This window comes from Chelonia mydas, chromosome 2 (genome assembly GCF_015237465.2).
Source record: "Chelonia mydas isolate rCheMyd1 chromosome 2, rCheMyd1.pri.v2, whole genome shotgun sequence".
Taxonomy (NCBI): domain Eukaryota; kingdom Metazoa; phylum Chordata; order Testudines; family Cheloniidae; genus Chelonia; species Chelonia mydas.
Genome location: NC_057850.1, coordinates 233,754 through 247,868, shown reverse-complemented (window position 1 = coordinate 247,868; position 14,115 = coordinate 233,754). Strand labels below are relative to the sequence as shown.

Genomic DNA, 14,115 nt, shown 5'->3' with positions numbered 1-14,115 from the left:
TGGGCTTTGTAGAAAGGGTGCAGGTGGGTTCAGAGGCAGAAGATCCATCCTCGTTGCCAAAATGTTGTAGTAGCCAGGCAAAGTACTAACAAACTTCACCAGGACTTTATTTTTTAAAGTGGAAACCTCTTTTCCAAGCTGCTGCTGCACCCTCAGTAGCTCTGCCTCAGCCTCTTCAACTCCTCCCCCCTCCTTCCTGTTTCCTGTCCTTTCAGACTCCCAACAGCCAGTGCTCCCAATTCTAATAATTACAAGCAACATCTAAACACCACACAGTGCTCTGACACAGCAGCTATGATTGAGAATCCAAAATACCATGTTGGGAGTGGAGTTGAGGGAAGAGAGAGAAGAGGAATAAAAGCACACAGAACTCAAAGTCTAAATCCAGCAAAAACAGCACATGGAGCTGCATACCCTGTGGCAATAAGTACAAGTTAAGACTGTTCCTGGAATGTGGGAACAAAGGCAAAAAGTGAATGGTTTACATCACTTTGCAAGAGTTTGCAAGCACTAGCAGAGAGCACACAGCATGAGCAAAAAACAGCACCATTAGCTCAGAGGATTCTTCATAGGAGCAATGGAGACCACTGCAGCAGATGATTGGACTGTCAACCTGGAAGCAAATGGGACATTTATTACTTTTAAGTTGGACACTGATACACAAGCCAATGTCTTGCCAGAAACACTGTTAGTAACTGGAAGATAAAGCTACAGGTAGCAGGTAAACCTCAGGGCTTATAGGGGTGCGCTCATTCCCACTACATGGGTACATGAACTAAATGTATAGGTAAATAACAAACTGTATCTTGCAACTTTGTATGTAGTATAGTTGTAGCCGTGTCAGTCCCAGGATATTAGAGAGATAAGGTTGGTGTGGTAATATTTTTTATTGGACTTGTCTCTCCCACCAACAGAAGTTGGTCCAATAAAAGATATAACCTCACCCTCCTTGTCTCTCTTTTCCGATTTGTAATAGTACCAGGGAAAAGTGTACCTATTATTGGATTAAAAGTATGTCAAGCCATTGGTCTCATTAAGAAGATGCATTCAGGGAGGATCAGGGAACCAAAACAATTGAGGAAGAGTTTGAAAAAATGTTTCTCAGGAAATAGGGAAGATCTCAAAGTACAAAAAAAAAAAGGATGGGGAGGGGAAGAGCCCAACCATCCCACAATTAACACCCCTAACATGTTAAAAAGGGAACATTTTCCATTACCTGCAAGGGGAGAAATTTTGTAGAAGATGGTTGATGCTAAATATTTTTTGTTGTTAAACTCTTAAGGTATGCATCAGCAGGCTTCTGGCAAGGCCTTTTGGGAAAACAAAGCACGTTTGTGCACATTCAGTGCCCCCTTTGGGAGACACTGTTTCTGCAGATTGCCATTTGGATTCTGTTCAACACCCAGCATGTTTCACCAGAAAATACAATTTTTTTTTTGATCCTATGGAGGGTACTAAGGTTTACATAGATGACATTTTCATCAGGGAGGGGGGTGGAGTAGGGGATCCAAAACAATAGAAGAGCATGACCAGAGGCTCCACACATCTTTGTCTGGAGCTGATGGGCTGAACAAAAATGTAAATTCTGTACAACAGAAATAACAAACCTGGGAGAGAAGTTAACACAGCAAGGTTGAGGCCATCAACAACATGCCTGCCCCAGTAGACAAGGAAGAAATACAGAGATTCCTCGGAATTATGAACTATGTAGGGAAATTTGTGCCTACTTTAGCTGCCCGAACCAGCAACCTGAGCTGTATTATGCAAAGCTGTCCAATGAACATGGTGTGCAAATCTTAATAAAGAGAAACTGAAGGAATTAGAGCAGGGGTGGGCAAACTTTTTGGCCTGAGGGCCACATCTGGATATGAAAATTGTATTGCAGGCCATGAATGTCACAAAATTGGGGGTTGGGGTGCGGGAGGGGGTGAGGGCTCCATCTGGGGGTGCGGGCTCTGGGGTGGGGCCAGAAATGAGGAGTTCAGGGTGCAGGAGAGGGTTCCAGGCTGGGGCAGGGGGTTGGGATGCAGGGTAGGCGGGTGAGAGCTCTGGCTGGGGATGCGGGCTCTGGGGTGGGCTGGGGATGAGCGGTTTGGGATGCAGGAGGGTGCTCCAGGTTGGGACCAAGGGATTTGGCGGTTGGGAAATGGGAGGAGGTCAGGGTGCAGGCTCTGGGCAGCGCTTACCTCAAGCAGCTCATGGAAGCAGCAACACGTCCCCTCTCCGGCTCCTATGCGGAGGTGCGGCCAGGTGGCTCTGCGTGGTGTCCCATCCGCAGGCTCTGCAGTGGTGTCTGCGGTTCCCAGTCAATGGGAGCTGCAGGGGGTGGCATTTGGGGCGGGGGCAGCATGCGGAGCCCCCTAGCTACGCCTACGCGTAGGAGCTGGCGGGGGGACATGCCACTGCTTCTGGGAGCTGCACGGAGCCATGGCATGCACGGAGTGAGGCGAGCCCCAACACCACTCCCCAGCAGGAGCTCAAGGGCCGGATTAAAAGGTCCAATGGCCTGGACGTGGCCCATGGGCCGTAGCTTGCTCACCCCTGAATTAGAGGACCCAGTTCTGAGGTACCGTGACAGTAAGCACAAAACTAAGTTGTCCCCAGATGTTGCCAAGGAAGGTATTGGCACATGACAGCATGGTCAGAATTGGAGACCAGTGGCTTATGCACCATGGGGATTAACAAAGACTGAGTGTTAATATGCTCAAATAGAGAAGGAAGCTTTGGCCTTATTCCATGGGCGTAAAAGTTTAACATATTTATTTATGGGAGGTCTGTGTTATGTGAAACAAACCATATACCACTTATTACCAGTGCCAAAAGGGGTCAGGCATCCCCCACCTCTGCCCCAGAATACATAAGTATTTTTTCAGTTACAAATGTATGATTTGTAAATTGAATACAAACCTGGAAGAAATTTGATGGTTGCAGACACATTCTCTAGAGCATTTGACAAAAGTGCAATGGAACAAAGTCCAGATTTTGTACATGTCATTCTGATTAAAAAAACCTGTCCAGGTGTAACACCAACAGACCCCAGTCTTCAGTGGGCAGGGTCGAACCTGGGACCTCTGGAGCTTAGAGCATGAGCCTTTACCGCATGAGTGAAAAGCCAACTGACTGTTAGCTATCGCTGTAGATCAGACTCATTTTATCTCTCTCTAAGTGGTCTTGGTGCTACTAGATGGGACAGAACACCACACCCAGGAGGTGTGTGTTACACCTGGAAATCAGGCTCCTTCTGCCATCCCCAAGTCACTGCAGCACCAGCCCGTCCCAGTGCTGACTCTCTTGCTGACACACCCACTTTCTGTCAGCCTCAGGGACACATTCCTGCTTGCAGCTTCCCCCAGGATCTTCAGCATCACACCCTGCACGCAGCCTCCACCAACCCCACAGGACAGAAGAGTCATCCTGCATTAATCACAGCTGAGGCCAGCAGTACAGAAGACAGAGTATCCAGTGTACTTGCAGCAAGAGGACACACTCCTTTTGCATAGAAATACAGTGAGGGACAGTGCCATGCTACAGCTATTTTTACTCCAGAGGTCCCAGTCAAGGCCCCGGTATGCTGTGTGCGGCACAGAGTAAAGACCATCCCCTGTCCTAGAGACAAGACTGACAGAAATAGACCAGAAGTAATAGCCAGGCAACACTTATACAACATGTCACAAGTAGAGAGTTAGTTCTATCTCCCCTCACAAACCAATGCCGCATCGCTGACAAGAGGCCCCAGCCAACCTGCCATACTACTTGTTACTCTGAGTCAGGCTGGAAGAAACGCAGAGCAAGAAGATACCCTCCTTTCACACATAAACCTGAGAGTAAAACACTTCACACACCAACTAGACTACATGCATACCTGAGCCATTTGTGACAAAGTGAAGATGATGCTCCCATGACATGAGAGTGACAGCTGGATGACACAACAGGATTAGAAATGAGTAACTTGATAAATTGAAAAAAAATTGTAAATGGGGAATTATTATCCAATGAGGATTTGTTTCTAGAGGGGGTCTCGCAGGAATCTGTTCCGGGCCCAATGCTATTTAGTATCAATGACCTAGAGCAGGCGTGGGCAAACTACGGCCCACAGGCTGCGTCCGGCCCGTCAGACCTTTTAATCCGGCCCTTGAGCTCCCACCAGGGAGCAGCACTGGGGGCTTGCCCCACTCCGGCGCTCCAGCCGGGGAGTGAGCTTGGGGGCCTGCCCCGCTCTGCGCATGCCATGGCTCCGCACGGCTCTTGGAAGCAGCAGCATGTCATCCCTCTGGCTCCTACGCGTAGGGGCAGCTAGGGGACTCCGTATGCTGCTCCTGCCCAAGCACCAACCCCCGCAGCTACCATTGGCTGGGAACCATGGCCAATGGAAGCTGCAGGGGCAGCATCTGCAGATGGGGCAGTGCACAGAGCTGCCTAGTCCAGCTACTGCAGACAGAGGAGAACTTAACAGGCTCTGTAGCATCATCTCTTTCCTCCTTCTTCCCAGCAGCAGAGACAGTAGGACACAGTCATCAAATGAGCGAAACTGCAATGGCTATAGCTCTTAAAATACATATTGTGTCTATATAAAACCTCCCTCCATCAATGAGATGCCTCCAACAGCCAGAGGATCTCCACCCTCTCAAGAGGAGCAGAACCTGGGTCCCTCCCTCACCTCTAGGAACCAGTTTAGCAGCTAAATCTCGTGGGTCTGGAAGTTTTAAATTTGTGACCTATGAAGCAGTATCTTGGTCTCTCCAATTCCCTTGCACTGCTGCCAGGTCCCAGTACTGCATCAGGACATGGGTTGCTTGGAGGAAGTAAATGGAGGGGGAGTATAATGTCAGCCTCCCATTTGCACCCCTGCTTTGCACTACTCTAGGCTTCTCTAGCATTGTCCGTTCCCAGAACACAGCAGCAGTCTAGCACACAGCATTGTTGAGAACATTTTCTATACCTTGGCATCTGACGCATCACCAGCAGCTCACCTTAACTCAGTTCCCTGGGGAGTGAAGTAGTCAACTGATCTCTGAGTATCTGGCACACCATAGATCACCACCACTGTCACTGAGGCTGACCATCCAGTTCTGTTCCAGGACTTTATTAGCATGACATGCTACATGAGAATTGCCAAAGTGCAAAAGAGAGACAGACCCCTCACACCCAAAGGACTGAGGTCAAAGCACTGAGTGGCTAGGCAGCAGTTCTGCAGAAAAGGACCTGGGGGTTACAGTGGACGAGAAGCTGGATATGAGTCAGCAGTGTGCCCTTGTTGCCAAGAAGTCTAACAGCATTTTGGGCTGTATAAGTAGGAGCATTGCCAGCAGATCGAGGGGCCTGATCATTCCCCTCTATTCGGCACTGGTGAGGCCTCATCTGGAGTACTGTGTCCAGTTTTGGGCCCCACACTACAAGAAGGATGTGGAAAAATTGGAAAGGGTCCAGTGGAGGGCAACAAAAATTATTAGGGGGCTGGAGCATATGATTTATGAGGAGAGGCTGAGGGAACTGGGATTATTTAGTCTGCAGAAGAGAAGAATGAGGGGGGATTTGATAGCTGCTTTCAACTACCTGAAAGGGGGTCCCAAAGAGGATGGATCTAGACTGTTCTCAGTGGTAGCAGATGACAGAACAAGGAGCAATGGGGGAGGTTTAGGTTGGGTATTAGGAAAAACTTTTTCACTAGGAGGGTGGTAAAGCACTGGAATGGGTTACCTAGGGAGGTGGTAGAATCTCCTTCCTTAGAGGTTTTTAAGGTCAGGCTTGACAAAGCCCTGGCTGGGATGATTTAGTTGGGGATTGGTCCTGCTTTGAGCAGGGGGTTGGACCAGATGACCTCCTGAGGTCCCTTCCAACCCTGATATTCTATGATTCTATTATTCTAAAGCCAGACAAATTAAGACTAGATATAAGGTGCAGATTTTTAACAGTGTTACCACATTTGCCCATTACTTTGGGGTATGCTCATTTATTAGGGTTTTTGTAGGGAAAGAACAATGGTTCAAGGGAGAACACTAGATTTGTTTATGGGTAAACTGATGGCTCAAGGGAGTATCCCAAAGTTGTTTTGTTCAGGCTAGACAACAGGAAGTGATCATTCCTGGCTTTGGGCGGTGTTCCTTGGAGGGAGCTCACAGTACAATTAGGAAGCTTCACTATTTTGGATACCAATAAAGGATTTATTAGTAGAATTGGTCTGATAACTACAGAGCTGCGTGTATGCAGGCGTGGGTTCATTAACATCTGGAGCAGAGATCCCCCACCATACAGTGCTTCCCTGCTTTTCTAGTTCCAGAGTTCCGTGCGATTCTTGCCTTGGAATCTCTGTTCTCCATTCTGTGTGCTAATGGAGATGCCTCCCTGTCCCATCTTCGATGCAACTGAGCCTAGGGGAGTTTCCTTAATCCTGTCACCCTTGTCCCAGGGGTTTAGGTGTGTCTCCCACTGCCTTTTCATTGCTTTTTGTAAGTCTTTCTTCTGATGCAGATTTGGTTCAAGCAGAGGCTGTTGGGGTGGGGGACGTCTTTTGTGAGTCAGACAGGCTGGGTGTTGCGCCCAGGTTCCCCAAGAACACAGGTAACAACAGTGAGGGTAATTAACCATCAGAACAACAGTGAGGGTAATTAACCATCAGAACAATTTACCAAAGGCTGTGGGGAATTCTCCATCACCTGGAGTCTGTAAATCAAGTTTGGATCTTTCTAGAAGAGCTGCTCTACCTCTGCCATGAGTTATTTGGCTTGAAGCAGGAATCCCTGGGTGAGGTTCTCTGTATTAAACTGAAGTTCAGCCTAGATGATCAGAATAGTTTTTTCTGTTCCCCCCCACCCCACCCCAAAAAAGTCTGTCTAGGACATATAACATTCTGAGCCACATTCATCCAGCCATTGCCATCTGCACACCTGACAGTAAGAGGACATCCCCCAGCATACGCAAAACACAAGAGAGACACCTTGCACCCAGCACTGGATTAGGCAATCGTGAGGCCTAGAAACACCACAACAGAGTTCCCTGTGGCTTCATCCCTGCAGCATTGTAGCCCCACTCTCACATAAGGGTCCCCTCACCTTTCCCAGATTGGCAAGGGTTATACTCTGGGTCCCCAATCTCCTCTTCCTCCAGGAGCAGCAGATCTGAAACCCCCCACCACACCCCACCCTACTCTACCCTTTATAAGCAGCATGGGATCCCTCTCCCTTAGGAGAAAGGAAGGGCAGCCAAAACTCCCACAGTACTTACCTCAGCTACAGGGGTGTCTCTGATTGGGTGGGTGGCCCAGGCCCTCTTTACTCTTCTCTTATTACAGAGAGTTCTCTTCTGGTCATTGACAGGGCTCCTGGAACCATGGGGCTGGGAGTTAATGCTCCAGTGAGAATCATGGGATAGTTCCACCCTCTCAGAATCAGGTTCCAGATGCTCTGCAGAACGCATAGGCATGTTGCTAGTTTAGTTGCCTTTCAGGTACATTTCCAAGCTTTTGTCCAACCCGAAGTGCGCACACACACACACACCACCACTCTCAGACTCAAATATACAAGGCAGACAGCAAGACAACATTCCATACACCCACATACCAAGAGACAGAGACAATGCACACACACACACACGACTACACACCAAACTAGTCTATACTATGATTAGGGTACCATCAAGATAAACAAGGGACTTAAATTTAGGATCTTCTAATCCATCAGCAGAAATTGTGACCCAGAGAGACACAAGTGTATGCAAATTACACAGACTCCAACATCAAGTAAAGTCCTAATGTAACTCACAACATCAACAAACCAACACCTCCGTACAGCTAGACTAGAGCTGAGAAGGCAAAGCAGGCCTGCAAAAAACAGAAACCTGATTTCAATTTCAGGAGCACAGTAAAAAAAAAAACACAACAGGGAAAATTCCTAAAGAGAACCTAAGCTAATGGCCAACTAACCAGTCAGGAAGGTAGGAAAAAAAGCTTCCAACAACCATAATCCAAGACCCTGCCCTCAGGTCTGTCTTTATTCTCAAATAAGAGTTTCAGAACAAGAGTAAATAAAGTGTGAAGGCTAGGTACTAACCTAAACTTTCCCAGCTCCCATCAGATGGGAGAGAAGAGACCTCACCTTTCTCTTTAGTAGCCCTTCCTAGCTACTAGGACATACCCAAGTTCTTCTTGCCAGCTACACCTACCCACAGAGGTGTTTCTAGCTTCCTGTAGGCTCCTAATCATATGCCCTGGTGGCTATAGTTCCCAGTTTTAAAGGATCCAAGGGCTTGAAGAGGTGCACAGGGATGTATGAGTGTACCGCTTCATCCAGTGCCCTGTTTCACAAAATAATTAATTTAAAAGAGAGACTGATAGTTTGTTTCACTGACGTCCAACTAATATCCAGACAAATTATACTTGCTTTAACAAAAAGTCTAGACTGTTACAAAAAAATAAAAAATCTAACTTTAGAAAGCCTGAAAATGAACAGCTAAGGCATCCTGCTTTATAATCCCTTATCACTCACCATCACACCTTCCCAATTTACACCATCCTCCCAACCATAACTTTGAACAAATATATGCTAATATGTCAAAGTAACACATTAGTAGGTGACCGTACAATCCCATTTCCTTGCCAAGAGATCAATTTCCAAGCCACTATAACACTGATATATAATGCCTTGCGTACCGCAAAAAAAGCTGTATATACGGTAATTACTAGCCAGTGCACTTGACATCTGTTCACTGTCTCCCACTATTTTACCATGCATGATCCCTATGCATAGCCATTTGGGAGGAGGAAGGTGTCAATGGGGATGAGGGTGATGGTTAATGTTGGCTATTAGCTCCCTGCTCTTTATTCCTTTCCTGCAGCTCCCCTGCCCCTCATGGCTCGCCGGTCCCAGAGCTCCTCACAGGGGGACAACCCCCTGGACCCTAACTACCTGCCACCCCATTACAAGGAGTATTACCGGCTGGCTCTGGATGTGCTAGCTGAGAAGGGGCAAGAGAGTTATCATCATTTCCTGGATGAAGAAGGAGCCCCTGACTTTCTCTGCAGCACAGAGGTTGAGCATATCACTCAGCATCTCCAGAAGCCCCAGTATGCCAACCAGGAGGGCAGTTGCGTGGATGCCATGCATGACAATGACATGGACGGATCCTCTGGGACTTATTGGCCTATGAATTCTGACCTTGCTGTCCCTGAGCTTGATCTGGGCTGGCCAATGGTCTTTGGATTCAAGGGTACTGAGGTAACAACTCTGGTGCAGCCACCACCCCCAGATAATCCCAGCATCAAGGAAGAAGCCCGTAGGATGATCCGAGCTGCACAACAGGTGAGATTGAACAAAGGCCAGGAACCAACAGAACTGAAGGGGATGGGGCAGGATGCGGCAGCTCTGCACTGATTCCCTCTTCTATTCCCTGTGCAAAATTACACTCAGGACCCCTTAGGCCACTCTGACAATTGAAAGGGGTTTTACTGGACTGGAAGCAGCTCCCTGAGACTCCCCTCATACAGGGGCCTCCCTAGTTTGTGTAGAGCAGTGTAAAGGCTCTGCATTGGCATTCCTCCCAGTCCCTGGCATGGGGAGGGAAAGGGAGGGTGTTGGATGCATGGCCAGCATTCACTGTACTACAGTTATTCTCTGCTGCCAAGAGGCCATAGGAAACTGCATAAGTTAGAGCAGCCCTGAGGCTATGCTACACCAGAGGTTACACAGGACTCTGCATGGTCTCAGAACACGAGGAGCCCAAAGATGGCTTAAAGACACCACCCCCACTGCCAACTTTAAAGAATATAGGCAATACCTACAGAATGGGGGAATTGTATCTTGCAAAGCTGTAAATCCTGAAAAGGATTGAGAGAGTCACAGTGGACAGGCTACTGAACATGAGCTCCCACTGAGACATGGTAGATGTATAAAACAGGGAGAGTGAATGCGTGTAGGGAAGTGATTTTTACATTGGTGAGTCTGATACTGGAATACTGCGTCCAGGTTTAGTGTCGACATTTTAAAAAGCATGTTGAAAAAGTGGAGAAGATATAAAGAAGAACCACAAAAATGATTCCAAGGCTGGAAAAAAAAATGCTTTACAGTAAGAGAAAGGACTCAGTCTGTTCAGCTTATCAAAAAGATGTTTAAGAGGTGACTTGATTATGATGTAGAAGTATCTTAATGGGGAGAAAAAAACAGCTATTAAAGGTCTCTTTAATTTAGCAAAAAGAAAAGGAGGCGTTGTGGCACCTTAGAGACTAACAAATTTATTTGAGCATAAGCTTTTGTGAGCTACAGCTCACTTCATCGGATGCATGCAGTGGAAAATACAGTGGGGAGATTTATATACACAGAGAACATGAAACAATGGGTGTTACCATACACCCTGCAATGAGAGTGATCAGGTAAGGTGAGCTATTACCAGCAGGAGAGCAGCGGGAAGGGGGATACCTTTTGTAGTGATAATCAAGGTGGGCCGTTTCCAGCAATTGACAAGAATGTGTGGGTGGGGGGGGGGGGAAGAATGGGAAATAGTTTTACTTTGTGTAATGACACATCACTCCCAGTCTTTATTCAAGCCTAAGTTCATTAGCACCCTGACAGCAGGATTGTCTGGCTATGTAGACTCCCTCCTCAGGCCCTACGCTACCAGCACTCCCAGCTACCTTCGAGACACCACTGACTTCCTGAGGAAACTACAATCCATCGGTGATCTTCCTGAAAACACCATCCTGGCCACTATGGATGTAGAAGCCCTCTACACCAATATTCCACACAAAGATGGACTACAAGCCGTCAAGAACACTATCCCCGATAATGTCATGGCTAACCTGGTGCCTGAACTTTGTGACTTTGTCCTTACCCATAACTATTTTACATTTGGGGACAATGTATACCTTCAGATCAGCGGCACTCCTATGGGTACCCGCAGGGCCCCACAGTATGCCAACATTTTTATGGCTGACTTAGAACAACGCTTCCTCAGCTCTCGTCCCCTAACGTCCCTACTCTACTTGCGCTACATTGATGACATCTTCATCATCTGGACCCATGGAAAAGAAGCCCTTGAGGAATTCCACCATGATTTCAACAATTTCCATCCCACCATCAACCTCAGCCTGGACCAGTCCACACAAGAGATCCAATTCCTGGACACTACGGTGCTAATACGCGATGGTCACATGAACACCACCCTATACCGGGAACCTACGGACCGCTATGCCTACCTACATGCCTCCAGCTTTCATCCAGACCACACCACACTACCCATTGTCTACAGCCTAGCTTTACGATAGAACCGCATTTGCTCCAACCCCTCAGACAGAGACAAACACCTACAAGATCTCTATCAAACGTTCTTACAACTACAGTACCCACCTGCTGAAGTGAAGAAACAGATTGACAGAGCCAGAAGAGTATCCAGAAGTTACCTACTACAGGACAGGCCCAACAAAGAAAATAACAGAACGCCACTAGCCATCACCTTCAGCCCCCAACTAAAACCTATCCAACGCATCATCAAGGATCTACAACCTATCCTGAAGGACGACCCATCACTCTCACAGATCTTGTGAGACAGGCCAGTCCTTTCTTACAGACAGCCCCCCAACCTGAAGCAAATACTCACCAGCAACCACACACCACACAACAGAACCACTAACCCGGGAACCTATGCTTGCAACAAAGCCCGTTGCCAACTGTGTCCACATATCTATTCAGGGGCCACCATCATAGGGCCTAATCACATTAGCCACACTATCAGAGGCTCGTTCACCTGCACATCTACCAATGTGATATATGCCATCATTTGCCAGGGATGATGGCCCCTCTGCCATGTACATTGGCTAAACTGGACAGTCTCTACGTAAAAGAATAAATGGACACAAACCAGACGTCAAGAATTATAACATTCAAAAACCAGTAGGCGAACTCTTCAATCTCTTTGGTCACTCGATTACAGACCTAAAAGTGGCAATTCTTCAACAAAAAAACTTCAAAAACAGACTCCAACGAGAGACTGCTGAATTGGAATTAATTTGCAAACTGGATACAATTAACTTAGGCTTGAATAAAGACTGGGAGTGGATGTGTCATTACACAAAGTAAAACTATTTCCCCATGTTCCTCCCCCCCTGTTCCTCACACGTTCTTGTCAACTGCTGGAAATGGCCCACCTTGATTATCACTACAAAAGGTTTTTCCCACCTGCCTCCCCTCCCTCCGCTCTCCTGCTGGTAATAGCTCACCTTACCTGATCACTCTTGTTACAGGGTGGATGGTAACACCCATTGTTTCATGTTCTCTGTGTATATAAATCTCCCCACTGTATTTTCCACTGAATGCATCCGATGAAGTGAGCTGTAGCTCAAGAAAGCTTATGCTCAAATAAATTTGTTAGTCTCTAAGGTGCCACAAGTCCTCCTTTTCTTTTTGCGGATACAGACTAACACGGCGGCTACTCTGAAACCTTTAATTTAGCAGATAGGCTACAAGCTGAAGACAAATTAAAATTAGAAATAAAGCACACATTTTTAATAGTGATGGTGTTTAGCCATTGGAACAAGTTACCAAGGGAAGTGTTGGGTTCTTCATCTCTTGATGGTTTTAGATCAAGACAGGATGCTTTGTTGGAAGATATGCTTATTCAAACCCAAATTATCATGGACAGTAGGGGGTAATGGTGAAATTCTCAGGCCTGTGTTAGGCAGGAAATCAGACTAGGGATATGTCTATGCTACAAGTACTACAGGCCACGCCGCTGTAGCATAGACACTTACTACAGTGACGTGAGGGTTTTTTCATCGCAGTAGTAAACCCGCCCACCCCCTCAGCAGGGAGTAGCTAGGGCAATGGATGAATTCTTCCACTGACCTAGCTGCATCTACAGTGGGGTTAGGTCAACCTAGCTGTCATGCAGGGCATGAATTTTTTCATAGCCCTGAATGATGTAGCTAGGTCAACCTAAGTTTTAGGTGTAAATCAGACCTAGATGATCTAATGATTCCTTCCAGCCTTAAAGTGTAAGAATTCTTACTCTCGGGACACGAAGTGAGTCCAGAAGGGGCAGGTGCCAGAGTGGGGCACAGAACAGGTCCAGCAGGGCACGTGCTGTCAGGGTAGGGGGAAGGAATGCAGCAAGTACAACAGAGGCAGATGCTGGGGTGGGAGGGACTGTGCTGTAAGCAGCTGCCAGTGAATGCTCATATATAGGGATGACGAAGGCAGGCCTGAAACTGGACTGTCCTTACCTAACTCTCTCTCCCACAGGTAGTAGCTATAGTGATGGACGTTTTCACAGATGTGGATCTGCTGAGTGAGGTGCTGGATGCTGCTGCCCGCAGGGTCCCTGTGTATATCCTCCTGGACGAAATGAACTCCCAGCTCTTCCTAGACACAGCTGCTAAGTGCAAAGTCAACCTCAACTATGTGGAGGTGACCTGGGCGGGTTCATCGCTGGGACCCTATGGTCTGGTCCTGAAGAGCTGGGGGGCGGGGGGAGGGAGGGGTTTACAAGGCAGATGGGTGTAAGGGGCCAGGAGAGAAAGGAGTTATCTCAGTAATGAGGGGAGATAAAGGCGGGGGGAAGCCTGGGTAGTGTCATGATGAGACACTGTAGTTGGACAGAAAGGCAAATAGAGAAGCTAGTGCTGATGTTATGGGAGAGATGGGTATGAAGAAATGAGCTAATGGGGGACAGGGGGAGGGCAAGAGCAGCTGCTGCGTTTGGAAGTCACTGCCTCATCTCTCTGCTGGTTTGCAGTTCCTGAGGGTCCGGACAGTTTCTGGCCCCACCTATTACTGCCGCACGGGGATGTCCTTCAAAGGGCATGTGAAAGAGAAGTTCCTGTTGGTGGACTGCATGGTGGTGCTAAGTGGCAACTACAGGTAAGGGGGTGTAGGGAGGGACTGCAGAATGGCATGGCCCTGTCTCCATTAGGAAGAGATGCTGGTGGAAGAGGGCGCTCTAACTATGACAACTAAATGTCAGTGGCAAGGTTGTATCCCTTAAACTCGACATTGGCGCACAATGCACGATTATTCCAAGGGATAATATATAATTCTGTAGCTAAGGAAACTACAGAAGTCTAAAGCCAAGCTTGTTTCATATCCAGGACATAAAATATCTGTACAAAGGTTAGTAATTGTTACAACTAATTTA

At 47.4% G+C, this 14,115-nt stretch overlaps 1 protein-coding gene across 1 annotated transcript in view; it reads left to right on the top strand.

Moving 5' to 3' along the window:
* The window catches only part of FAM83H (family with sequence similarity 83 member H), a 61,381-nt gene that overhangs the window by 39,454 nt on the left and 7,812 nt on the right, over window positions 1–14,115 (top strand). The window contains exons 2-4 of the mRNA XM_007061419.4: window positions 8,830–9,293; window positions 13,224–13,388; window positions 13,717–13,841. Of these exons, the coding sequence (XP_007061481.2) occupies window positions 8,844–9,293; window positions 13,224–13,388; window positions 13,717–13,841 (740 nt within the window). The 5' untranslated portion in view covers window positions 8,830–8,843. The remainder of the gene's footprint in view (window positions 1–8,829; window positions 9,294–13,223; window positions 13,389–13,716; window positions 13,842–14,115) is intronic.